The 27,331-nt window shown below is 38.4% G+C and overlaps 1 protein-coding gene across 2 annotated transcripts in view; it reads left to right on the top strand.

Moving 5' to 3' along the window:
- The window catches only part of ENPP3 (ectonucleotide pyrophosphatase/phosphodiesterase 3), a 144,226-nt gene extending 118,008 nt beyond the window's left edge, over window positions 1–26,218 (top strand). For both annotated transcript variants that reach the window (XM_036768022.1, XM_036768023.1), the window contains exons 22-26: window positions 7,017–7,152; window positions 10,127–10,204; window positions 12,140–12,272; window positions 13,596–13,752; window positions 23,889–26,218. In XM_036768022.1, the coding sequence (XP_036623917.1) occupies window positions 7,017–7,152; window positions 10,127–10,204; window positions 12,140–12,272; window positions 13,596–13,752; window positions 23,889–24,068 (684 nt within the window). In that variant the 3' untranslated portion in view covers window positions 24,069–26,218. The remainder of the gene's footprint in view (window positions 1–7,016; window positions 7,153–10,126; window positions 10,205–12,139; window positions 12,273–13,595; window positions 13,753–23,888) is intronic.
- The last annotated feature ends 1,113 nt before the right edge of the window (window positions 26,219–27,331 follow it).

Genomic DNA, 27,331 nt, shown 5'->3' with positions numbered 1-27,331 from the left:
TCTGGCAGTTCTTAGCGGTTCAAATAATAAGGCTTTGAAAACTAGGGGGCTCAAATAGTATCAGAGCTTCTGCATCATACTGGAAATTTCGTCCCCCTCCTTCCCTTTATCCTCATCCCTCCTTCCCCATCCCTTCCCAAAGCTTTAGGGGAACCCATAAGAGATACAGAAGAATTAGAATGTCATGAAAGCACTCTCTTGGAAACAAAATTGAGAAGTGATGTGTTAGGGGTCCACTCACTCCCAGGAGACCCTCTGTTACACTACATGTACTTCAAAGGAAGGACTGAAACAAGCATTTATTGAGTACGTACTGTGTGTCAGGCACTGTACTAATTACTTTACAAATATTATCTCGTTTAATCCTCACAACAACAATCCTGTGGGGGAGATGCTATCACTAACCCCCTTTGACAGTTGAGGAAACCAAGACAGACAGAGGTTAAGTGACTTATCCAGGGTCACATAGGCAGTAAATGTCAGAGGCAGAATTTGAATTCAGGCCTTCTGTTGTGTGACTAGGTAAGGAGACCACAAAATTTTCTTCACCCAGGTTACATGTGGCTCTAATTTGGCAGACAAGAAATCTACATTTATGAAGCTGATGGAAAGTCCAGGATTTTTTAGACAGCACTTGAAACTAGACACTGGTCTAGCCAAAAGCCGTCCCTTGTACCTCTCAAAGCTGATTCAGGATGTTTATGTCAGTTTGGGGGAAGAACTGGAAAGCAAATATTTTGCCCAGCGACCTGCCTCAGTGTCTCAACATCGCCTAACTCGTCTCAACTTAATTTCAACATCCAGCTGCTGGAGTTATATTTCATATTTGCAATAATCTTTTAAAAAATTTCTTATAGAAGTGAATGAGCTAAATTACAAATAATAATGTGAAGAGGCAAAATGATAAAGTGAACCTGCTTTCAAGTCTCTGCCTCTGGTGTTTTACTGTGTTGATTCTGGGCAAGTTATTTGACTTCCCTGGGCTTTATCTGTAAAATTAAGAGTTTGGACCAGATTGTCTCTGAAGTCCCTATGAGCTTTGACTTTTATGAATCTATAAAAACACACACACACAGACTCCCAAATTGTTCAATTTGTATCATGCTTTGTCATTTAGTGTTTTAAGTTTTATTAGCTTAAAACTGTACTAAGACTTTTGGGACACCCCATATACCATGTAATATAATTACAACAACCTTGTGAGGCAGGTTATTCAAGTGTTATTTTACTTTTAAGAATGAAGAAATGGAGTCCCGGAAAAGCTGTGGTTCTGTAGTTTGTCCAGGGTCAAATGACTTGTAAATTGTCATGTTAATAACTGAATAGAGCACTATAGATAATAATAATAGAGGCAGCTAGGTGGCGCCGTGAGTAGAGCATCAGCCCTGAAGTCAGGAGGACCTGAGTTCAAATGTGACCTAAGGCACTTGACACATTTACCAGCTGTGTGACCTTGGGCAAGTCACTTAGCCCCATTGCCCTGACTTCTCCACTCCAAAAAAAAAAGTTATAGATAATAATAATAGCTAGCATTTTATAGTTCCTTAAGGTTTACAGAGTGCTTTCCAGGCATTATTATTTTATCTTCACAACAATACCAGAAGGTAGGTGCTATTATTATCCTCATTTTAAAAACTGGTAACTGAGGCAGACAGAAGTTAAATGTCTTGCCGAGATTCACCCAGGTCCTACATGAGATAGGAGTTGAATTTAGGTCTTCCTGACTCCAGGTCCAGGGCTTCATCCACTAGGTTACCACCAGGACAGAGTACAGTCCTGCAACTCTTATCTTTTTCATTTTGGACACTATACCTCTCATAATGTAATCTGTAAGAGCATTAACATTTTTGGCTGCCGTGTCAGACTTTTAACTCATATCGAGCTTGCACTGCACTAAAATTCTCAGGGATTTTTTTTTTTGCACTAGAAATATTTTCTACCTAGTTTCTCCCCACACTGCATAGATGGGGTTGATGTTTGGATATGAAGTATAACTATTTACAGTGATCCCTATGCCACGTTGTACTGCTTGATTTGGCCCATTATGCTAACCTGGCAAGTCTTCTTTGGAGCCTGACTGTCAATTTGACTTCTTGGCCATTTTTCTAGGCTTTCTGTTACCTGTATATTTGATATACATGCCGTCTATGGCTTCATCCAAACCACTGATAAAAATCTTTAACAGCAGCACAGCTCTTTGGGGGCACTCCCTTAGAGAACCACTCCAAATAGGCACCTGGCCCAGTAATGGCTTTTTTCTGTCTTGTTATGTAATCACTTCCAGAGGCACCTGAGGCACTATCAGCTAGCCCAAATCTCTCCACCTTATCCCCAAGCCTAAGAGACTTTGTCAAATGCCCTGTTAAAATCTAAGTAGAAAACGGATGGAACATTCTATAGTTATCCAGTCAAAAAGAGAAATACCTGTAGTCTAGAATTAATTTTGCTTGCTGAGGCCATGCCTTTTAGAGATCACTATTCCCTTTTCTAAGTACTCATGTACGCTTTCCTTAATCATTCATTCTAGAATTTTTCAAATGCTAGAATAATCAAGGACAAGATTTCTGGTTTATAATTAGGAGTCTCCAACTTCTTATCTTTTTTTTTTTAATTCAAGACATTTGCCCTATCCTTTTCCCCACCAACGTTGCGACATTACTCTCTTTCCCCAAGATCACCACCAACAATAGAGCAATCACATCTCCTGGTTCTTTGAGTTCTCTAGCTCGGTGGTGTCTAACTCAAATTTAATGTGAAGGTATATGTAGAACCTCTATCAGATTACATGCTGCCTCGGGGGGAGGGAGGGGGAAAAAATTTGGAACTCAAAAACTTGTGGAACTGAGTGTTGTAAACTAAAAAAAATTAGTTAATAAAAAAGAAAGAAAAAAACTTGTGGAACTGAGTGTTGCAAACTAAAAAAAAAAATTAGTTAAAAAAGAAAGAAAAAAACTTGTGGAACTGAGAGTTGCAAACTAAAACAATTAATGAAAAAAAGAAATGGGTGGGGGAGACTCAGCTTTCATAACAATCTGTGAAGTGCATATTGGCTTAAAAATATATGTATTAACATTTTCTATTTTTATTGTATTTTTTATTTGTTTTGCTAAGTATTTCCTAATGACATTTAAATCTGGTTCAGGCCCCACTTGGGAGTGTTGTGGGTCATATGCAGTCTGAAGGCCACAGGTCTGACACCACTGCTCTAGGATATACTTCACCTAGGCCTACTGCCTTGAACTCATTGAGGACAGCTAACGCGTTACCTGATTATTTCATTTATCTTGGAGTTCCATACCATTTATGTTTTGCCTCTTTTGGTTCAAGGGTCATTCTCTTAGGAAAAAGGAAATAGAAGCAAGTTTGGAGTTGAGTCAGTCATTCACCTAGCATTTATTAAGCACCTACTATGTACTAGACACTGTGCTAAGCATTGGGGATTCAAAGAAAGGCAAAAACAGTTTCTGTTCTCTTGAAGCTCATGATCTGATGAGGGGAGACAACAAGCAACTTGATACAAACAAGATATATACGGGATAAATCGGGAGAGTAGGAAGGAACTAAGATTAAGGGGGACTAAGAGGCTTCTTGTAGAGAATGAGACTGTATCTGAGACTTGAAGGAATCCAGGAATCTCCTAGCAGAGGTGGAGATGAGCAGCTGGAGAATTTCAAGGATGTTCTTATTCAGTTATGTCTAACTCTACCCATGGGTTTTTTGTCCGTGGGTTTTTCTTGGCTAAGATATTGGAGTGGTTTGCCATTTCCTTCTCCAACTCATTTTAAAGATGAAGAAACTGAGGCAAAGTTAGTGACTTGCCCGGGGTCACGCAGCTAGTAAGTGTCTGAGGGAGGAAACTGAGGCAAACAAGGTTAAGGGATTTGCCCAGCGTCACACAGCCAGTAAATGTCTGAGGCCAAATTTGAACTCAGATCTCCTGACTCTAATACCAGTGCTCTATCATTTCACCACCTAGCTGTCTTCTATTCAAGGACAGAGGATAGCTAATAAAAACTCCCAGAGTGCAGAGAAGGAGTGTCATGTGTGAGGAATAATGAGTAGGCTGGTATTACTGGGTCTAGTAGTAGTATGTGGAGGGTAGTAAGGTGTAAGCAGGCTGGAAAGGTAGGAAGGTGCTGTGTTATGAAGAGCTGAGTGGAGGATGGATCGGAATGAGATGAGACTTACGGCAGGTAGAGCAACCAACAGGTGTGAGGTGATGAGAGTCAAAAGGCAGTGGGTGGGGCTTATTTATTAGAAAGATTTACGAAGGTAGAAATGATAGGACATTGGCAACAGATTGGATATGGGAGGTGAGAGAGAATGAGAGATCGAAGATGATACCTAGGTTGTGAGCCTGGGTGATTGAGAGGATGGTGGTTCACCTGACAGTTATAGAGAAGTTAGGAAAAAGGAAGAGTTTTGGGGGAAAGGTGATGATTTCTGTTTGGGGTATGCTGGGTTTCAGACGTCTGATAAATAGAGATGTCTAATACACATCTCTTGTTAGTTTGAAGATGAGAGGTGAGTAGTTCCCACCATCATCTGTTACTATCATCTGATCCAGGAGAGCAACAATCCTACCTTCTTTGATTTTTTCTTTGTTCTTTGCCTCCCAACATAGCTTTTCTTATTATTATTTTTGATCTTTAAAAAAGTATTTTTGCCACATAGATTAAAAAAAATTTACTTTGGTTGTTGTTGGCATTCATTGTCAGACTCAACTCGTTCAACAAAACATTTAGCATTCCTAGACACCACTCTTCTTTTGCACTCATTCTTGCCTTGACCTTGCTTCTATCTCCTGTCCTCTTTCATAAACAGCATTTTGTTCATGAGTACCTTGTGTTTCTGCATTGTCTTCTTTAGTTGGCTCTCCTGTTTCCTAAATTAGGATAATTTCTTTTGTCTTCAGAACTTTAGTTTTTGGAGCTTCCCATGCCTTTTGTACCCTTAGGATAAGTTCCTGTGTCCTGAAGTTAGAAACATTACCTTTCAGTGTTTATTACTTATAAAAAGCTACCGCACATTTCATTTAGAAAGAGGAAGCATGGCATAATGGATACAGAACTGCATCGCACGAAGTTGTTGTTGTTCAGTCCTTTTCAGTTCTGTCTGACTCTATTTGGGGTTTTCTTGGCAAAGATAGTGGAGTGGTTTGTCACTATCTTCTCCATCGCATAAGTAGGAACTTGAGAAACGACAGATGACACGAAACAAAATTACTTTTCTAGAGTCCAGCCCAACGTTTACTAAATGATATACCCCAGGAAATCAGCGTGAAATGAGTGTCTCAGCTTCAGGTTCCCACTCTACCACACAGATGCAAAAGGAGATTTTCTTTTCTGTTTACCCAGGCTAGACCCATTCTTCTCACTACAGGAACTTGCAAGAAATACTACAGGTCTAGACAGTTTAACAAGATTTTTGCTTTAGCTTAAAAAAATGCATTTTTTTTTTTGCAAAAATTTTAAGCTAAAAAATCTTGTTAAGTTGGTCAAACCTTCAGTTTTGTGAAATTAAATCTTGATTTGCCTTAACTTTTTTGCCTTTTTGTACCTAGTTGATGAAAGTATTGTGTATGACAGAGGGGACGTTGTTAAAATCCTCATGAATATATTCAGATATTAATAGGTAAGAAATAAAATAGTAGAATATTTGTTAGCACTCACCCACACCTAATGCCATGTTAGCTTCTGTGTTTGGAGTGTTGTGGGTATCAAATTAGATATCCACAGGGCTTAGCACAGTGCTAATTAATGTCAATAAAAAGAATTAATATCTATATAATATTGCTATATATTTTAATGCTTATTGATCAATAACATTTACAAACATAGACTTTAAAACTGAAAGGTACTATGTTTATAGTCAAGCACAGCTGTTTTTTTTGGAGGGGGGGAAGCAAGGCAGTTGGGGTTAAGTGACTTGCCCAAGCTCACACAGTAAGTATTAAGTGTCTGAATTTCGAACTCAGGTCCTCCTGACTCCAGGGCCGGTACTCTGTTCATTGGGCTACCTAGCTACCCTGAGCACAACTCTTTACAAAGGAGGAAAGTGTGGTTTAGTCCTATACTCTTTCTGCTCTGTCCCTCTATTTTAAATATTTCTATTCTCATTAATTGCTCAATAGGAAGTGATAGCCTTGAGGTCAACAAGGTCTTGGTTCAGCTTCTCCCTCTGATAATTATATGCGGAGTGATCATGGTGATGTCATTTAATCTTTTACTAATGAGTTATGGATCTGTATCAGTAGAGAGTGTTTCCATACCAGGAGTTTCCCCTATATCTCTGAAATCATAGCTCCAGACTAGTCTCTCCTCCCTTACCTAAAAACTAAACAAACCAGAACCAAAAGAAGAGCTCAATGCTTTTAAGTCAGAAACTCTTACTGGATTCCTGCTATGGGCTGAAAACTGTTTTGGAAATTTGAGTAGGTTTACAAATGAAATTTTAGAAATGGTCTGTGCCCACAAGGAATTTACAATTTAATAATAAAGAAAGCCCATATGTACAAGTTGCAAAAGCCCATAATTAGATATACAATTAATGATAGATACTTTGTAGATGAAAATCAGTGTATATTTCAAGAACGGTAGAATGTTCACATCTGGATTTAAAATATATTTATTTTTAATTTATTGTTAAAAATGAAACCACTTACTGATATTTGCCTCTCCCCATGTGAATATAAATCCATTCTTCTAAGTCACTGACTTTTAGAGATTCTGGATTCTGGCACCCAAATTTCCTTTGGTTTGTGCATCCTCCTTTTTTTTTTTTTCTGTGTGGCAGGCTTACTATCACGGGTGTTCCCAACCAGGATTGAACCACGGGGAGGAAAACACTGCAGAAAACATCTGTTTCCATTACTCCTGTAGAGTTGATTCATTATGAAAATAGGAAAAGGTTAAATGAAAAACATTTTAGGGAAGTCACAAACCATACAAGGTACTGGCTTAGCCACAGCTGTGGGTGTAATTTTTTTTTCCTTCTCTTCTTTTTCCTTTCAACAGGGAGACACATCGCCTCTTCCTCCCACTGTTCCAGACTGTCTGCGGGCTGATGTTAGGATTTCTCCTTCTCAGAGCCAAAATTGTTCCATCTATTCAGCCGAAAAGAATATCACCCACGGCTTCCTCTACCCTCCTAGTTAGTATGACTCTTTTTAGCACAGCAGCTTTGAAAGCCTTCATCAGCTGGATGTGGGCATGTGCTTAAACATACACCCCAAACCAAAACAACCTTCTTGGGGTAAGCAGCCTGCACAGGAGGAGGCATTCAGTGGCTGTGTGCTGACCAGAGGCAATACAACAACTGTAATAAAGACTAATAAATTTTGCAGTGTGAGCCACAGGTCATCTGTAATCTTACCCAGATGTTTAGAGAGTTCATCAGGTTTAAGTTTAAATTTAAAACAAACTTCTTTGGTGAGAGATGGACAGCTAAAAAAGTATATTTTTCTTGCTACTACCCAAATGTTGCCTGTATTAAAAACAGAGCTGTCTCTCTAAAGAATTCAGGCCAGAGTCTGGAAGCTTTTGTTCATATGGCAACATGCTGAGCAGATGAATATTGGTGGAGTTAGGCAGTTTAACAACTCTTAAAACTATTTTTTTTTTAACTTTCTCTGGAAACCTGGAAAAGCCATTATATTTTTTCTGAACCTTGAATTTATTCCTTGTTGAATATGGAACATCATTCTTACTGAAGTTCCCTTGAAATTTCCGGTAATTTCAGGTCCAGCTAGTTTCTTTTCTGATATTTTGATACTTCCAATATTTTTAGCCATGACTAGAAATGGCATTCACAGAGGTTCAGAGACTTGTTAAAAAGGGGAAAGTGGTCATAATCAAAACAATTAGCAGTATGCTGCTTTAAAAATATGTAAATAGTGTCAAAGTCATATAAACTCTAAGCCGGTAAGATTAATTTCAATTAATGTCTGGAAAAATATAGAATGGATTATTAAACAAATGGTTTTGTGAGCATTTAGGCAGGCAACTAGGTGGTGTAGAGCTAATTCTGGTCTTGGCAGTAGGTATATCTGAGTGCAAATCAGGCATCATATACCTATTAGCTGTGTGACCCTAGGTAAGTAACTTCATCTGCAGGGTCTCATTTTCTTCCTGTGTAAAATAAGAATATTAATAGGACCTACTTCGCAGTGCTGTTGTGAGGATAAAATGAAATAATTTTTGTAAAATGCTTTGTGAAACTGAACATACTATATAAATATTACCTATTATTATCATAAGGAGCTAAGTGGTACAGTTCATAGATCAGGAACTGGAAGTGAACTTAGAAGACACTCAATGTACTCCACTCATTTTACAGACGAGGAAATTGAGGCATATAGAAGGTAAGTGATTTGCCCAGAGTCAACATAGCTAGTAAGTTTTTGAGAAACGAATTAAAGCTAGATCTTTCCAACTCCAAACCAAATGTACCATTTACTATTTCATGCTCTCCTTGACCCTGCCCATTTTAACTCTTAAAAAAAAAAAAGATTTGGATGGAGGCATAGGTGACATTTATATCATATTTTCAAATGTCACACAGATGAAAGGAATAGTTTACAGATATAATTAGAGTCCAGTTCCCAAAACATCTCAACAGCCTAGAACAAGGGACTGGATCTAATAAAATTTAATAGAGATAAATGTAAAGTTCTGTTCTCACACCTAAAATATTAGCCGTAAGAGTAATATCTTTTTAAAATATCACCTTCATTTGGGATTCTATCTCTTTACCCTACCCTATCCAACAAGCCATCTTTTGAAATAAAAAATAAGGAAAAAAGAGAGAAAAAAGCAGTTTGGGAAAACTAACCAATACATTAATGAAGTCTGACAGACTAACTATTCTAGTTAGCTAGGTACTGAAAGACTGTGTTATCAGCATCCTCTGTGTTTCAGTACCCTAGAAGAAAGTTCTGGTCTATTTGCCCTAGTTATAGCTCTGATTTGGGATGTTTTGCCTAGGGAAGGGAAGATTAAGGGAGAATATGGTAGCTGTCTTCCAATGTATGACAGGCTGACATGTATATAGACAAGAAATTAGAATTATTCTGCTTGATTCGAGAAAGCAGAACTAGGAATGAGCTGAATTTTCAGAGAGACAGATGTCAGTTCAATATAAAGAACGATTCCCTAACAATTAGTTATCCAAAAGCCCAATGGGCTGCCTTTGAAAATAGCAAACTCTATCAAGTGAAGACTAGATGGCTATTTGTTGGGGGTGAGGTGATAGACACCAAGTTAAATAATGTATGTAAATTGCCTTGTAGACCTTAAATAATAATAGCTAGCATTTATATATAACATCTTAAGATTTGTAAAGTGCTTTACAAAAATTTGGTCCTCACAACAGTCCTGAGAAGGCAGGGGTCATATTACCATTTTACATGGAAGATATAGCATTTGGCCTGCGTTTTGAAGTGAACGTAATGGATATATTAAAGGATATTTTGAGTGGAAGAGTCCCTTGTTGAGTGGGGGGAACAAATCATAATGAAGCTGTCTTACTATGTCTGCTCCCTTTTCCCACTAATTTTATTGAACTGTTGAACTGTGAATCATGTCATTCTTAAGCCATTTTAATTGGTCATTACTCCACAGTGATTGGTCCAGCCAAGATCAACAGTTGAGCTAGCCAGTGACATGGGATACAGGAATTCTAGAGATCCCACCAAGAGTCCTCTTCTGTCTTTTACTCATTCCCTCATTCAGTACAAGGAAAAGGTCCCAGGTAGCAGACTAAGGATGGAAAATGTGCATTGTTGTTCTGGAAATGCTGCAGCCATCCTGTCTGCTACTTAGTATCTCCCTTAGCACCTCAAAATTAAGAGGGGGAGGTTGAGATGAATGAGGAGAGGGAGTAATGATGCAGGACACTCAAGTGAAGCTAAGCCCCAAGTGTTCCAGTATGGTTTGGCCCTTTTCCCATTAGACTGTGAACTCCCTGAGAACAAGTGACTGTTTTTGCTCTTCTTTCTATTCCTAGCTCCTTGGACAGTGTCTGGTACCTAGCAGGTGCTTAATAAATGCGTGTTGGATTGATTTGACCTTTTTTCATTAATAACAGGAGCAGATTTTTATTATTTTTGTTTTTTTGTTTTTTGCAGTGTTCAACAAGACAGCCAACGGACAATATGATGCTTTACTTACAAGCAATTTGATTCCAACTTATGAAGCATTTAAACGTAAGTTCAAGGCTTGGCATTATGATATTAAAACTACTTATAGAACTCCTTGGGATTTCAGGGAAAATCTCATAATTGCACAACTGGCATTAATGTCATTATGTTCTCTTGGTATAAATAGTGTTTGTAATTGTAAACATAGGATACCTTTTTAGGATGTCCTTCTGATTCAGTTTTGAACCACATACCTACCTAGCTTCTTAGATCATTATTCTCATATTTATTTGAACCATAAAGAAACTGTTCACTCACAAACAAAAAGTCATTGCATTTTCCTGAAGGCAAATGCAGGTGTCAAGCCTTAGACCTCCCTTTGTGGCTGAGTTCTTGAGCCAGTGTCTATGTTCTGGTCCTCTAAAATGAACAAACATTGCTACCTAAGAGAACCTAAGTCTCAGGTGTCTGTGGAAGTGTTCATCTCTACTTCCCAGATAGACTGGGAAAAAAAGAAAAAAGAAAAAAAAATAAAGGCCTGAAATAGTGGAACTTTTCATTTCGTTGTTCAAAATTCAGTGTAAATAGGGGTAGCTGGGTGGTAGAATAGATAGGGTGCTAGACCTGGAATCGGGAAGAGTTAAGGTCTAATTCTGCCTTAAATACTTTGAGATGGGGCAGGTCACTTAACTTCTGTTTGCCTCAGTTTCCTCAACTGTATAATGTTGTTACAATGTTGTTACAACCTTACAAGATTGTTGTGAGGATCAAATGAAATAATATTTGTGAAGTGCTTAGTACAGTGCTTGGCATATAATAGGTGCTATATAAATGTGAATTATTAGTATTAATCATTGTTAAATATATTTTGGGGTCTAAATCTGTCATTTTATCAGTTTAGCAAATTCCCGGTGTAGAAACTCTTTGCAGTGACATAGATGAGTGGAGATTAGTAACTTGTCCTGTAATTTTAGACCAGGGGTTTTAAACCTGGGCTCCATAGACCCCTTGAGGGGTTTTTGTGTAGATTTCAGAGGGAGTGTCTATGAACTTCTGTGGGAAAAAATAACGTCTTTATAATTAGTTTCTTTTGTAATCCTATGTATTTTTAAAAATTAATTAATTTAGTTTTAGTTTTCAACATTCATTTCCACAAGATTTTGAGTTACAATTTTTCTCCCCATCTCTACCCTTCCCCCCACCCCAAGATGGCATGTATTCTGATTGCCCCTTCCTCCAGTCTGCCCTCCCTTCTATCACCCCACTCTCCTTTCTTGTATGGCTAGATAGATTTCTATATCCCATTGCCCGTATATCTTATTTCCCAGTTGCATGTAAAAACAATTTTCAACATTTGTTTTTAGGACTTTGAGTTCCAAATTCTCTCCCTTCTTCCCTCCCCACCCACCCCCTTTGATAAGGGAAGCAACTCACTATCAGTTAGTTATACATGTATCATTATGCAAAACACTTCCATAATAGTCTTGTTGTTAAAGACTGACTGTATTTCCCTCCATCCTATTCCATAATCCCATGTATTTTGCTTTACACATCTAAAAACTTTCTTTTGAGAGGGGGTCTTAAGCTTCACCATACTTCTGAAGGAGTCCACCACTCAAAAAAGGGTTAAGATTACTGCTTTAAATCATGGAACTACCCTAGAGTATAGACAGGTGTGACCTGCCCCTTGGTCACATAGCCGTTCTGTGCAGAGGCAAGACTTTAACCTGTGCCTTTGAAATTCCAAGACTGGTCTCCTATCTTCTGTGTTACATACTTCTACATGCCACGTAGAAATACTATTACTTATGCATTCCATATGGAAATACAAAATGTAGAATGTAGATATACATGATATCTTCTGGCAAATATGGAAATAGATGTTGCCTTCTAAAGTGGGATTCCATTTATTATATTTAAAATCATCTTCCATCATAGAAAAGATATACTTTCATTTACAATAGAATATGAAACTTCTTTGTCTAATCCTTTTGTTGTCAGAAATGTGGGACTACTTCCATCGTGTTCTGCTTGTGAAATATGCTACCGAAAGAAATGGAGTGAACGTGATTAGTGGACCGGTGTTTGACTACAACTATGATGGACATTCCGATGAGCCCCATGAAATTACAGAGTGAGTAAGAGCTTTTTAGCCATAGAATTGTGGTGGTAATATAGAAATTAAACAAAGTAAATATTGTCAATAAATACCTTTCATGGGATACAATGAGATGAAGTGGCAAGAGGATGGAATTTAGAATCAGAATTTAAATCCTGACTATCCACTTACTAACTGGGTGATCTCAGGCAACTCACTTGACTTCTCAGGCTCTCAATGTCTTCATCTGTAAAATGAGGGGATTGGCCTGGAGCAGCAAAATTAACCAACACATTGAAAAATATCTGGGATTACATACGGTATTCTACACTCTTGTCCCCTGTAAGGCTGTAAATTGCAAATTAGGTGCCAACACGTATGGGTAGAGGAAATTTCCTCAAGACTTCCCCATCTAATGAAATCATCGGTCCAGTTCAAAAAAATCCATAGATGCAATCCAAATATAGACATTGCAACTTCTATCTGTGTCCTGAGTCACACAGCTCTGAAGTATTAGAGGTTGTATTTGAATCCAAGCTTTCCTTACTCTAATCCCAGAACTTTGTCTGGAATGCCATAATACCTCTTATCAGTTAGCCCAGGGGTGGGAAACCTGCAGCCTTGAGGTCACATGTGGCCCTCTAGGTCCTCAAGTGTGGCCCTTCACAGTTGTGAAGTTTGGATTCAGTCAAAGGGCCCCAGCTGAGGACCTAGAGGGCCACATGTGACCTCAAGGCTACAGGTTCCCCACTCCTGAGTTAGCCGAACAATACTATTGTGAAGTAGGTAATGCAGGTGGTGGCCCTATTTTAATGATGAAGAAATTGTGGCACAAAACAGAAAAAAGACTTTCTAAAGCTCACGCAATTCAAGAGTTGTGCTTTCTAGTCAGATATTTTCTGCAGCAGACCACACTGTCTCTTTTCAGTGCATTTATTATATCAAATGCAGATTTTTTTATTTAGAGATTCTACTGAAATCTCCGAATATGACTAAGATCAAATCTAGAAAAGTAGTTTGATACCACATGTCCAGAGCATCTTTTTTCTTTCATTCACCCATTTCAGTCATGTCCGACTTCTTTGTGACCCTATATGGGATTTTCTGGAGTGATTTGCCATTTCCTTCTCTAGCTCATTTTACAGATGAGAAAACTGAGGCAAACAAGGTTAAATGACTTGCTCAGGGTCACATAGCTAATAAGTGTCTGAGGCTGGATTTGAACCTAGGTCTTCTATCCCCAGGCCTGATGCTCTGTGCACTGTGCCACCTTGTTGACCCAACTTTCTTTACCAATCTGCTACTATGCTTGGAAGTCAAAGGAATTCCTGACATTGATGCCAATCAATTTTTTTAAAGGTTTGTAAACAATACTGACATTCCCATCCCAACTCACTACTTCGTGGTGCTAACTAGCTGCAAAGACCAGACTTATACTCCGCTGAACTGCCCTGGGTCCTTGGACGTCTTGCCTTTTATCATTCCTCATCGACCCACCAACGTAGAAAGCTGTGCGGTGAGTACATTTTGCAGCCAGTGTGCTCTGTGTTGTGTTACTGTCGTGGCTGGTTGGTAGTCAGTGCTCCCTGTATGCAAAGGACACCGGAAGTTGGGATGTGCTCCTGATCTAATACATGCAGTTTCTGATAGGGGCATCATATTGCAGGCAGGGTCAACAACCTAGGAGTCTCTTCAGACGTGGTAGGTTTCCTTAGGGACTCTTGTAATCTTGTGTTTGACAGGCAGTAAACCTTAGTCCCAGTACTCCAATTTACCTTTCAGGACCCCTTTTAGCAGAAGGAGAGAGGAACCTGTCCCTCCCTGATTGGGCTTTCTCCCAAGCCCAGCTTGGTGCTTGAGAACAGGATGAAAGATGAACCGGAGTGTAGATAGTGCTAACTTACATAATTTTTTTGCACCAATATTAATGTTACATTTGAAAATTAAGGTAAACTGAAAGGTAATGATCTGAGCATAATCAATCTATTAGGTTAGCAGTAACCAATAAATTGGATCAATGGCCTCTCTCAATGACCAAAGATCTTAAGAAAGGACTCACCTGCTTTAATATGATTTTGGGAGTACAGAACTGGGTAAGTGAAGAAGACAATTAGACCACATCATGGGGGTGGGGATAACATGATTGGTTATTTTAAAGAAAGCCTGCATACCCTTGTGGGGCTAGTGATCACTCCTCTCAGATAATTAAGGAATGTTAATTGTTTTGTGGGACCCATTAGCGTCTTGTAGATCTGAATTAGCAGACTCCCCAGTGCCTAGAAGGGTTTGTTAGGGAAATAAGACCCAAGAACAGGTAAGGATGGACAGTATACCTTCTGGGGATGATAATTTTGTGGGGCTAAATGAACGGATATCCCTAGGGGATATTGGCATGAGAGATGACAGCCTTTCTTCTAGCTTAGCTAGATTCCTGAGTTTAACTCAAGCCAATTAGGTTGTAGACCTAATTATAAAATTAATAGAACATAAAGTCAGTTACAGTGTAGAATCAATGCAGTAGAAATCGATACAGAAGAAATTTGATCATCTTACAGTAGATATAGGCTAGCCAGAATAAGAGGAAAACTAAGAAGAGCCCAGTTATTTGAAGGGTGTCTTCAGTCAATTATCAGTTATTTATAAGTAGTTAGTACAGGCCAGACACTGTACTAAGTGCTGGGGATACAGAGAAAGATTTTTAAAAAAGGAACCAAAACAGTCCCTGGCTTCAAGAAGTTTACATTCTAATGGGGGAGACAACATATAAAATAATTATGCGCAAGATATAAATATATATTGCTTAAACATAATTATTTTTATCTTGTCTCTCTCATTAGAATGTATAGAACATATATTATATGTATTAGACTATATATGAATATATGTGTATACATATATGTACACATGCGTGTATATAACATACACACGTATATTATATATACATATATACATAGATGTATATGATAAGTTGGAGATAATCTCAAGAGGAAGGCAATAGGAAGGGGCTTTGGTAGGAGGTAGGATTTTAGCTGACACTTGTCAGAAGCCGGGAAAGCCAGGAGGTGGAGGAAAAGAAGAAGAACATTCTCATTCTGGGGGATAGCCAGTGAAAATGCCCAGAGACTGGAGATGGAATGTCTTGTGTGAGGAACAGGCAGGAGGCCAGTACCAGTGAATCTTAGAGTATGTGGAGGGACATAAAGTGTGAGAAGACTGAAAAGGTAGAAAGGGGCTCAGTTATGAAGGACTTATTTTTGATCCTGGGTAATAGAGAGCTACTAGAGTTTATCAGGAGAGGAGAGGAGAGGAAGAGAGAGAGAGAGAGAGAGAGAGAGAGAGAGAGAGAGAGAGAGAGAGAAACAGCTGGGTGGAGGCTGTACTAGAATGGGGGAGGACATGTGGCAGAAGACTAGCCAGCAGGCTATTGCAGTAGTCCAAGTATGAGGTGATGAGAGTCTCTATCTGGGTAGTGGTGGTATCAGAAGAGAGATATAAGGACCAAGCCATCCAGTAGCCTCTTCAGAAGGGTCAGGGTCCCTGGGGACCTTCTGTCCAGCAGTATGTGCAGAAATTTGCCCTTTTTTTTTTCTTGGGAAGGGGGAATTTGAGTAAACAAAGTGGATTGGCAGGCCTCTGTAGACTGCACCCACCTTCATTGTATATTTTGACAGAGTAAGGTGTAGAGAAATGCTTCCTAGGCTATCTGTTGGCCCAATGCTCATAGGATACTCAGGAGACCTACTCATCCACATTCCCAGAGTACTCGTAATTATGGCACCAGGAGGAACTGGAGGCTGTTCCAGGGTTATCCATTGTTTTTGCAGTTCCTTACCTATAGCAGATTGATGACAGCATATTTATTACACATTGTTTTTTCTCTTGGGCTTTATTTTGGGCTGTAAGACTAATGTGGTTCTTTGATAACATCTGGGCCTCTTCTTTCCTTGTTCTCCACTCTCCTCTTTAACATGCCACCCTATCAATTTATTGTTCACTCGAAAGGTTCTCACTATTCATTATGCCATGGTCTCAATTGCCATCTCTGGTAACGTGCCGTCTTTGATTACCTAGCCCATGATTTGGTTTTTAGACTTACCAACTGAACTACTGTTTCCATTGTTTCTTTTCTACAATTTGTCCTTCATACAATGGCCAAAATACACTTCCTATGCCCTAGCTGGAGCATACCACTCTTCAGTGGCTTTACATTGCCTATCAAATAAAATACAAACTCCTTGGCCTGGAATCTAAAGTCTTCAAATATCTGGCCCCGACATTCCTTTCTAGTTTTATTTCACACCGTTCCATGTCACAAACTCTGTGTTCCAGCCAAGTTGGAATTTTCCTGGTTTCTCAACTTTTTTTTTTTTTGCCTCAGTTCCTCATTCCATATAGTTACATAATCTTAATTCACTGTGATTGGAATGGAATCTTTCTGTATATTTATCTGTTGACATCCTTTTCATCCTTTTCAGCCCAAATCAGGTGTCACCCCTTCCATGAAATTCTTCCTTCTCTTCCCAACTGGAAGTGATCACCTCTTCCTTGATTCACTCATTACTTGATCAAATTTCAAATCACATGATAGCTATTTGTATAGATCTTTCCTTGAATGTAAACTTTTGAAGAGTTGGGCCTCTTTTTTTTCTTTTGTTCTGTATCATCAGCACCTAGCATGATGGCTTTTAAAATGTGGAGCAAATTGAAGAGAACTGTATTCTAAGTTGTTTTTTGAATTTGAATTTGAATTTCTGATATAATTAAAAAGGCACATACACTTCCTTAGGAGTGGTGTAGTTGTGCTGACCAACAAAGATTTGTTTGCATGGAGAACTTCGGGAATTGAGCTGAACATCGATTTTGATTTTTAAGCTTTTCCTTAGCATTTGTAATCAAAATTCAAATATTTTTATATACAAGCTCACAAATATTTGCTAAACATCTATTTGTAAAGCACTGACTGTGCTGGGGAGTGATGATACAAAGATAAAAAATTTTAAAACCCCACAAAAAACCAAAACTTTACCCATCAGGAACTTATGCTTCTACTAGAAAGATTCAGCTTACACATATATTATGCAAGGTATTTGAGGAAGGAGAGGTAAGTAATTGTTGAAGAGACTGGAGAAGGCTTCGTGGAGGATGTAGATTAAGAGTTGAGCCTTAAAGAAAGAGAAGGGTTTTGAGACAGAGAGAGGAGAAGGAAGAATGTTCCGGGCATGGCAGATAGCAGCCTGGAGGAGAACCCATGGAATGCCAGGTTCAAGAAACAACTTGGCTACAGTACATTTTGTTTGTAATGTAGATCATACGATGGAGAATAACATGAAATAAGGTTAGAAAGATAAGTCAGCGAGGCAGGTAGGTGCTGCAGTGGATAGAACACTGGCCCTGGAGTCATGAGAACCTGAGTTCAAATGCGACCTCAGACACTTTCTAACTGTGTGACCCTGGGCAAGTCACTTAACCTTGAATGCCTCAAAGAATAGAAAGAAAGAAAGATACCTTGGAGCCATACCATTTCGTGTTTTAGTTGTGTCCTCTTTGTGATCCCGTTTGGAGTTTTCTTTGTGGAGATAATGGGATGGTTGGCCGTTTCCTTCTCCAGTTCATTTTACAGATTAGGAAACTGAGGCAAACAGGGTTAAGTGATTTGCTTAGCTAAAAAGTATCTGAGGCCAGATTTGAAGTCAAGGAGATATGTTTTCTGACTCCAAGTTGGAGAAAGGAAAGAAGAAAAGGCCCAGGACAGAGTCTTTCATATACCAATGTTTAAGGGATAATGATTCCAAAGAAGTGACTAAGAAGTCGTGGTCTTCCAGTTAAGGACAGAGGTAGAATTAAGAATTACCATGGAAATGAAGGAAGGAGAGAGTATCCAGCAGTAGTCACAATTATCTATAACCATGTAGAAGTCAAGGAAAGTGAGAACTGAGAAACGGCCATACATAGGATTTAGCAGTTAAGAGTGCACCAGTAACTTTTTTCATTTGAGTAATTGGTTTGGAAAGCAAATTATAAAGAATGCGAAAATGAATGAGGGATGAGAAATTGTCTACAATTCTTTCTAGGAGTTTGATAGTGGAGGAGAGAATAGATATAAGACATAGCCTGAGGGGATGACTGGACCAGACAAAGGGTGTGTTTTTTAAGGATGGGGAGACATGAACTTTCCTTGTTATCCTCCCTACCCCCCATAATCAGTAGTGGGAGGGAAGGACATAAAGGTGTCCATAAAGTCTAAGGTGCTAGCAGGGGGAGGGGCAAGGAAAGAAAAGAAAGCTTTAATATCTTAAAACTGCACTAAGATTTTTGCACTCTCTCTCTCTTCCTCTCTCAACGGAGTGTGTGGAGGGAAGTAAAGTATAAGAAAAGGTAGAAAGGGGCTAGATTATAAAGAGCTTTAAAAGTGATACTGAGGATTTTATTTTTGATCCTGGAGGTAATTAGGAGCTACTGGAATGTGTGTGTGTGTGTGTGTGTTTGTGTTTGTGAAAGAGAGACACGGAGAGAGATGATCAGACCTATGCTTTAGAAAGATCAATTAACCGTTGAGCGGAGGCGGTACTAGAGTCGGGGAGGACGTGTGGCGGAAGACCAGCCAGCAGGCTATTGCAGTAATCCAGGCATGAGGTGATGAGGGCCTGTACCTGGGTAGTGGCAGTATCAGAGGATTCTAGATAGATAGATAGACAGACTGACAAAATAGATAGGTAAAGCTCCTTGAGGAGATGGAAGAGGATAAAGTCAAGGATGAGGAGTTGAATTTGGTTGAAAGAGTCACCTTCTCTATAGGAGCTGGAGAAAAAGATGCAGAACCAAAAAAAAAAATGCAATGGTATCTCAGGAGAAATGGTGGAGCTGGAGATAGAGATTTTGATATGAACTGAATAGATGTGATAGTTATAATCCTGAGAGTTGATGAGTTCTCAGAAGCATAGAGTATAATGAAGAACAGATACCTGAGGACAAACCCTTGAGGAAGATGATGCTAAGGAGTAAGCAAAAAAAGAAAAAGGAAGGAAGGAAAGAGAAAGAAAGGAAGGAAGCAAAGATAAAGAAAAAGAAAGGAGGGAAGCAAAGAAAAAGAAAGAAAGAAGGAACCATGAACCATCAGAGAAGTTATTGGGGTAAGTCTGACCTTTGGTCAGACAATTATTACTTCTCACCTGGACTGTTGAAATTGCATCCTAACTGGTCTCTGTACATCTAATCTCTCTCCTGTTTTCCTTATTCATCCTACATAGTGCTTCCAGACTGATGTTCCTAAAATAGGATATTTGTTGTGCTTCACATTGCGATAGTATTACATATAATTCAAGTACATGAACAAAAATCCCCTTTAAAAATCCCCTGGTGGTCATCCAGCCTTTGCTTAAAGACCTCCAGTGATGGGAAACTCGTCTCTTTCTTTCTTTAAGCCAAAACCTACCTTTTTGTAGCTTTCACTTCTTGTTCCTTCTGCGGTTAAGATGAACTAATTTCTCTCCTATATGATAGCCCATAAAAATACTATAATTTGGCAACCATCCTGCTCCCCATAGCCTTTTTCTTCTCCAGGCCAAATAAACTTCTTTCACCTGATCACTGTACGGCATAGTGTCCTGTTCTCTAAGTGTTCTAATTACTCTCCTGAACACATTGTGGTCAGTCACTGTCCTTAAATGTGGTGTGCAGAACTGAGCACATTACTTCAGGTACAGTGGGCTGTCGTGCGTCTTCTTGTGGATACCGTGCCTCTGTTGATGCAGACTAAGGTCACAGTGGCTTTTCTGCCCTACTTCCCCCCCAAAAAAAACCAAACCTATGTGGCTGATACATATTGGTCTTTCAGTTTATTAAAAACTCTAGGTTTTTTCCCACAACTTAGCCATTCCTTCTCTATCCTATACTAAAAGTTTTATTATAGATCAATAATTTCAAATATTTTATCTCATCCCAGTATTTTGTACACCACTGCATGTGATGAGGCTGATAATAGCGTACCCATTTAATCAATTTTTGCATCAACATTTAGGCATTTTAATTAGAAAGTAGGAAAGGGGCAGATGGTGAAAATGTTTAAAAATAAGATTTAGGATCAAGAAACCAGAAAAATTAGTAGCTTGTAGACTATTTAAAAAATACATTAAAAAATTTGGGGTACATATATTGTCAATATCTTTTTGCATGCTGAATTTGTTTTTAAATGTATATTCCTCATAGCTTTGGGAAGAATCACTCCCAAATCTGATTTATATCCCATCTTCATCCAAGTCATTGATAAAGGTGTTGACCACCACAGTGCCAAAGATAGCTCCATGGTAGAGCTGTACCAATATGCTATGGATTCATTATTGTCTGTTTTTTGGGTCCAGCCATTCATCCAGTTCCAAATCTATTTAACTGTGGTCTTAAAGAATATGTAGAGTTTCTATGGGTGGAGATTAGTCCTAGATGACATTACTATCTAAGGAGTGGAATGAGTATAGATAGCTCTGGCAGAAGAAGAGCACAGAGTATATTCAAGAGAGAAGTAGTTCTAAAGGGTTAATATATAGAGTACGCATATGGAAGTAACAGAAGTTAAAACTAAAAAGGCATGGTGGGTCCATATTGGGGAGTGCTTTGAAAGCAAGGCTAATGAATTTGGATTTAATGAAATAAACAACGAAGAACCATTGAAGGTTTTGTAGTAGGGAAAATGACATGATTAAAACTGCATTTTAGGAATTCTAACCTGACATTAGTACAATAAGATAGATTAGAGCAAAGAGGGCCTGAAACCTAACTGAGCCTATTGCAGTAAGTCAAATCTAAAAGTTCTAAACTAGAGTCATGATGGTGGAAAGGGAACAGTTTAGAGAGTTTATCAAAGAAGAGTCAGTAAGATGATGATTGACTGGAAGATGAGGGAGAATCAAATGTATCTGACGTTTTGCACCTTGGAAATAAGAAAGTCAGGTCTAGAAACTAGTTTGGGGAAGAAGGTGATTTTAGACATGTTGATTTTTTTAGATGCCGTTAAAATATTTAGATATAAATGTCCTCCAGGAAGTTGGAAATATGGTTCCGTAGCTCGGGAGAGAGGTTAAAGCTTGAAATACAGGTCTAAGAGTCATCCAAATCAAGGTAATCACTTAAAACACAAGATTGGATAAGGTCTCCAAGGGATGTAACGTGGTGAGAAAACGGCCAAGTATAGACTCCTGGGGAATGTGTTTATTTGGGTATATGAAAAGGAGACAGAGAAGGACTAGTCAGAGAGTTTGGCAGGGTCATGGAAGTCAAAGGAGAACAGAATTGCAGTAATGCTTATCAGGGGATCTTTGTTCCAGGCAGCACCGGTTTGAATGAACCCTAAGGTCACTTGTAACACCAAGATTCTGTGATTGTATAAAATGCAAAAGAGAATTTAAGGAACATGAGTACTGAGGGGAAGAAAATAGATTTAGCAATTGAGAAGTCACTGGTAACTGTCACGAGAATAATTTCAGTAGAGTGATGGGGGCAGAAGCCAGATTGCATAAGTCACATTTGTACAGTATTTTATGATTTAAGAGGTTTAAGAATGAGTGGGCAGTGATGACTCAGTATCGAGGAAAGGAGTGATTATAGCCTGGATTTAAAGCTGGATGGGGTCTTAGTGGTCATATAGGCCAATTCCATCATTTTATGGATGAAGAAACTAGGGATCTGAGAAGTTAAATGATTTCCCTAGGTCAGAGTAGTAGATCTGGTATTCAGTCCCAGGCCTTCTGACTCTAAAGCCAGGGCTTATTCCATCACACCACATTAACAATGTTAAATATGGAGGGAGACCAAAAAGAACCAAGACTCAGGAATGAGCGCTGAATTGGCAATTAGATGAGCTTCTGTAGCATATTTGGCTATCTGTCTTGTCATATGGAATGGACCCCATTCTGTATAGCATTCCATATCTGTGGCAAAAATTATATGGACTTCCATTGTCATTCTTAGTTATTCATTTGACACATACTATATGAGTTCCTACTACGCAGAGTTCTGTACTAGGTCTTCACAGGACCAATCAGTCAATCAATCTATAAGCATTAATTAAGTGACAGGCATTGTCTAGGTTCAAGGGATACAAATAAAAAGAATGAAACAATCTCTGCACAAGGAGCCTAGAAGCCACATAGATACATAAATACATCCAATGACTTTGCTTTTCCAGTTCTGTATGCCTCTCCATCCTCTCTTTACCCACTGACGTTCTCGTCATTGTTTCTTTCCTAACTCAGATATTCCCTCCTCTAGCAAGTCTTCCCTACTGCACCCCCAGCCAATGAAAACCATTCCTACCTTGGATCTCCCACCATACTGTTTTGTACCTCACTAATTCAATTTATCCTGTATGTGTCTTATTTGTAATAGTTATTTTCATATTGTCTCCCCTATTAGCATGTGAGTCCCTTTAAAACAGGGACTTTCTTTTACCTTTCTTTGTATCCCCAGGACTTAGCACTATGCCATATACATAGTAGGAGCTTCATGAATGTTTATTGACTGACTTATCGTGTATTATTTTGTACTGTACTTAGAGTACATTATATATATATATTCATATTAGTAAGAGGGACCATGTCATATAAACTTTGAGATCAGCATAATACTCTATACCCAGTAAGGATTTAATAAATGTTTGTTAAACCTCACATGTTATATGCCTTAGTGGTCAAATGTAGACAGTTCATCTGACTTAAAATAGTGGGATGTCTAGTCTAGTGTAATAGGGAAATGTTCAAATGAATCTATGACCTAATCTGTTTGGAAGTTCCCACTGATGATACAGATTTCAACCCATCTGTCCTTGCCTGTTCTCTCCAGCTGTTGTCCACCCCCCCCACCGCCCCCCCCCACCGCAATGTTTTCCAAAGAGAGTCTATTCAATATGCTGGAGGCCTTCTTTACTTTCTTAGAAATATTAAAGGCAAAGAAAACTAACAGATGTTTAAAAAATATAAAAAAAAACCCCAAGAAAATAAACTGAATAACAACATTGTCTGTGCTACTATGTAGAACACTAATCCCAGCCAAGGTCTCAGGCTATTGGACCATTTTTTACAAATAAAATATTTGTCAAATAAATAATAATAGATTATAATGTTTCAAGTTTGGCAAAGTGCTTTCTATATATTAGCTCATATGAACCTCATAACAACCTCCTGAGCTGGTGGTATCACCGTTTTACAAATGGAGAAATTGACTTCCTCTTGGTAGCACAATTAATTTATCATTGGTGGCATTCAAGCTCAGATCTTCCCTGACTATAAGCCCAGAATTTGTCTATTCTTTAATAAAAAAATACACTAGTATTTAAAGGATATGTGATTTTTTTTCCCCATATGGAGACTACCAATATAAATATTACCCTCCCTATGCGTTAGGTACGTAAGTTGCTGTGGCTAAATGATTCTCCATTCTATGGCCAATCTAAGGATTAGCTTGGCTGATCCCACCCAATATACACAGTTCACAGTACTTGGCCTACATTCAGCTTTTCCCACTTTCCAACTCTCAACCCTTCAGAATTTACTCCCAAACTGCATAGCCATCAATAATGCAGGGTCCTATCCACACCACAGCAAGTCATTCGAATAGGTCAAGAACAAAAGTTTAACCCATTAATATGTGCTTTTTGTTCTCCAGACAAATAGATCAGAGGATCTTTGGGTCGAAGAAAGATTTCAGGCTCATACTGTTCGAGTGCGTGATGTGGAACTTCTCACAGGACTTGACTTTTACCAAGAAAGAGACCAGCCTGTCTCTGAGATCTTGCAGCTAAAAACATTCCTGCCCATTTTTGAGACTTTTAATAATGGACTATAGAAACATGAGTTCAGAGAATACGGGTAATCAGCTTTTCCTCTGCTATCGGTTTAAACCAGAGTTACCAAACTTATGTGGTCTACTACTCCCTTTAAAATTTTTTTTTTTACCCAGAATCTCTAAACCATCCCACCCTGCCCCTTGCCCCACAGAAATCTACTTTAACCTTTTAACTTTTTTTTTTAAATTGCATCATTTCAAAACAATATAAAATACATTTTTAAAAAAATGATGCATCTTAAATTTAATAATTCATTGTAAATTTGTGGGTTTTTTCCTATGCTGAAATTTGGATGATGCAATATTGCATCATGTAACTGTCATTCCAATTATGAATTATGAAAAGAAAATCTAGGACTGATTTGGGAATTGGAATTGAATTCTCTATTGAATTGTATTGTAAACAAGTCATTACATGTGCATGTTCCTGCTGATACATGCTAGGCTTCCCGACAACGGGCAACAGGCTTGCCTGCCAACATTTGCTTGTTAAGACCAATTGATTATAACTTTAATTTTGTGTGTTTATTTGGAAAATAGTGTAATCACTATGACTTTAACTCTGTCACACAACAGAAATGTACAAACGGGTTTGCAAAATTTTCTTCTCTTCTTTCCTTATGCTTCCACCACCCCTTTATTTTTATTCAATGCCCCCCAATTGCATCTGAGGCTACTACTGTCCCCTTGGATCATTCCAGTGCCCATTCCAGGGCGGTATTGCCCATTTCGGAAACGTGTGGTTTATACAATGAAGATGGTTATTATTTCTTCTTTAGCCTTAAAGCTACACTGAGTTATCTTTTCCTCTATCTTATGCTTTTAATGTCTTTCCATGGGCCTCTCAGCTGGTGTTTCACCAGAGCACTCCAGGGAAAAGAGAAGAAACAACTCTTACTTTGGAATCAAATCTGTACTGCTTGAGTTTCACTGTAAAATAAACAAATAGGATACTTTGCTCAGAATACAAGGACACAAACTGTGTAGTTTCTTCCCTAATAGCCAATCATATTTTGTGAGCTGCTTACATGGTCTGGCAGCATTTCACTCACCTGAAGGCTTGGTGAAACTCAGTTGACAGAACTTTGTATATTGAAAGAATTTTTACTATGCTTTTTGCTAATATTTCAATCAAGTCATGGTTATTAAAACCAACTAATTGCTTCAGAAAACATCTTCTATTCTAACTAATTAGGTTTTAAGCATTGCAGGAACATTAGTTTTTTAAAAAGGAATAATAATGCTAATGTTTGTATAGCCCTTTAAGATTTACATTACTTAATTTTATCTTCCCAATAGCTATTAGGTAGCTATTACTATTATTCCCATTTTCAAGATAAAGAAAAAGGAGGGATTTGAACCCAGGTCCTCCTGACTCAAGTTCATATCTCTATCTACTATGTTAAACTGCTTACCAAATAGAAATGGAAATGTAGAAAGGAATGAAGCATCTTTTTTTTTTCTTGTATGGTTTCAACTTCAAGAAACAGAAGAGATAGGAACCATGGATTTTCTTCCAAAAATTGTTGGGTAACTTCTTCCATGTTTCAGTCCTTCTGTCTTTTTGGGTTTACATAAAATATTGCTGATGAAATAGACTATGTAAGCAGAAACTATTGGGAAGTTTCCAACTTTGTTTACAAAGAGCCTGAATTCATTAGAAGTGGAGATTTTGAGTGTGGCTTTGGTGGGGTTGGGGAGGAGGAGTGAATTTGTTTTACTTTAAAATAGATTTAAAAATTTTTTAAAAGATGTTCCTTCCAACTGTTTTAGAAAAATGCTTGTATTGTAAAGATGGGGAATGATTCTTCCCACGTAATGCATTTTAATTTTACAGATCAAGAAGAGAAAGAAATAACTACCTGATAATTTAAGCAATGATTTGAATTTATATAAATCATTTTCCTGGTTCTGATTGACTAAAAAACATGGAATATTGTTGGATGTATATTTTAATAATTCAACACTTGATTCCTCACATAGCTTTGGTTTCTAACTTTATGATGTTTGCAGATGTGTTGTCTCAGGTAATGAATTTGTTCTTTTTATTCTGTTTACACGGAAATATTGCAATGAACAGCTGTTTGTAGAGTTATTTTTCCCCAAATAAATAGTTGTTTCAATAAAATATGACTTATTTCTGAATAGAATGAAGTGTAGCACAAGTTGTCACTTTTTGAAATAGAATTGTATTCACCTAAACAATCCTGAATTATGAAAGCACTTGTAAAATCTAGGATTGATATGGGGATTGGAATTGAGTCCTCTATAGAGAAGGGGAATTTTCTGTCCAGGCTGGGTCAGATAAGGGTGAGGGAGCAAAACTAAAAGGAAGGGGAAAACCCAACTATTAGCTGTAAGTAGATCAGGGGAATAGGACCATAAAACTTTGTGTGTAAATTTGTCTGGTGACTTTGGGGCACCTTCCAGAAGAAAACACAAATTCCAAGCATGCATCAGTTAGTGTATCTACAGTCAGAATTGGTGTGTTTTTTAAAGGGTTTGTAGATTCTAGCAGGTGCCAGAAAATAGAAACAAATCAGTGCCTATTGCTGCAGCTACAGGGCATCCTTGTTCACTCTGATGTACTTTAGCATACATCTTTTGCCACTGGTATCACTGTGATTAAATTTGGCATACACAAATTCTCAGTTTAGTAAACAATTATCAAGCACCTCCTGGTTGCCAGACAGTGTATTGGCTGCTGGGAATACAAAGACAGACACAAAACATCCTTTCCTCAAAGAAGCCTCCATTCTATGGGGAGACACCACAGGTGTACCGAATTCTTATAAGTAGGTGATGGCATTAGGGATGCCAGTGAATGGAGCTTGTTAGGTGTTTGTGTCTATCTGAACAAACTGAACTGATGTCCTTGATGTTGCAACATCCATCTGGTTTTGGTACATAAGAGTTTGCTTCCAAATTATATTTTGGCTTCCTTAAAATTTCTTTTTGCTCTAGGGAAATTTCTCTTTCCTTCCTCCACCCCCACCTACTCCCCCACACTACCATCACCACCACCACCACTACCAGTGGGACCACCAACACCACTTGTAATCTGTTTGCTTTGCAAGGGTTGGGCGTGGGAATGAAAACAGGACATAAACTGAAGCAATTTTCAAAACACAAACAAGATGGGTGGAAGAAAAGACTTCCTTTCTAAACAGCAGCTTTGGCAGACCACTATCAGTCAGTTGGTGGAGTAATACTTGAATAAACTTTGAGACTGGAACAAACCACAGCTTTTCAAAGCCCGAGAT

This window comes from Trichosurus vulpecula, chromosome 7 (genome assembly GCF_011100635.1).
Source record: "Trichosurus vulpecula isolate mTriVul1 chromosome 7, mTriVul1.pri, whole genome shotgun sequence".
Taxonomy (NCBI): domain Eukaryota; kingdom Metazoa; phylum Chordata; class Mammalia; order Diprotodontia; family Phalangeridae; genus Trichosurus; species Trichosurus vulpecula.
Note: the sequence above shows the minus strand (reverse complement) of the source record. Positions and strands in the feature narration are given on the sequence as shown.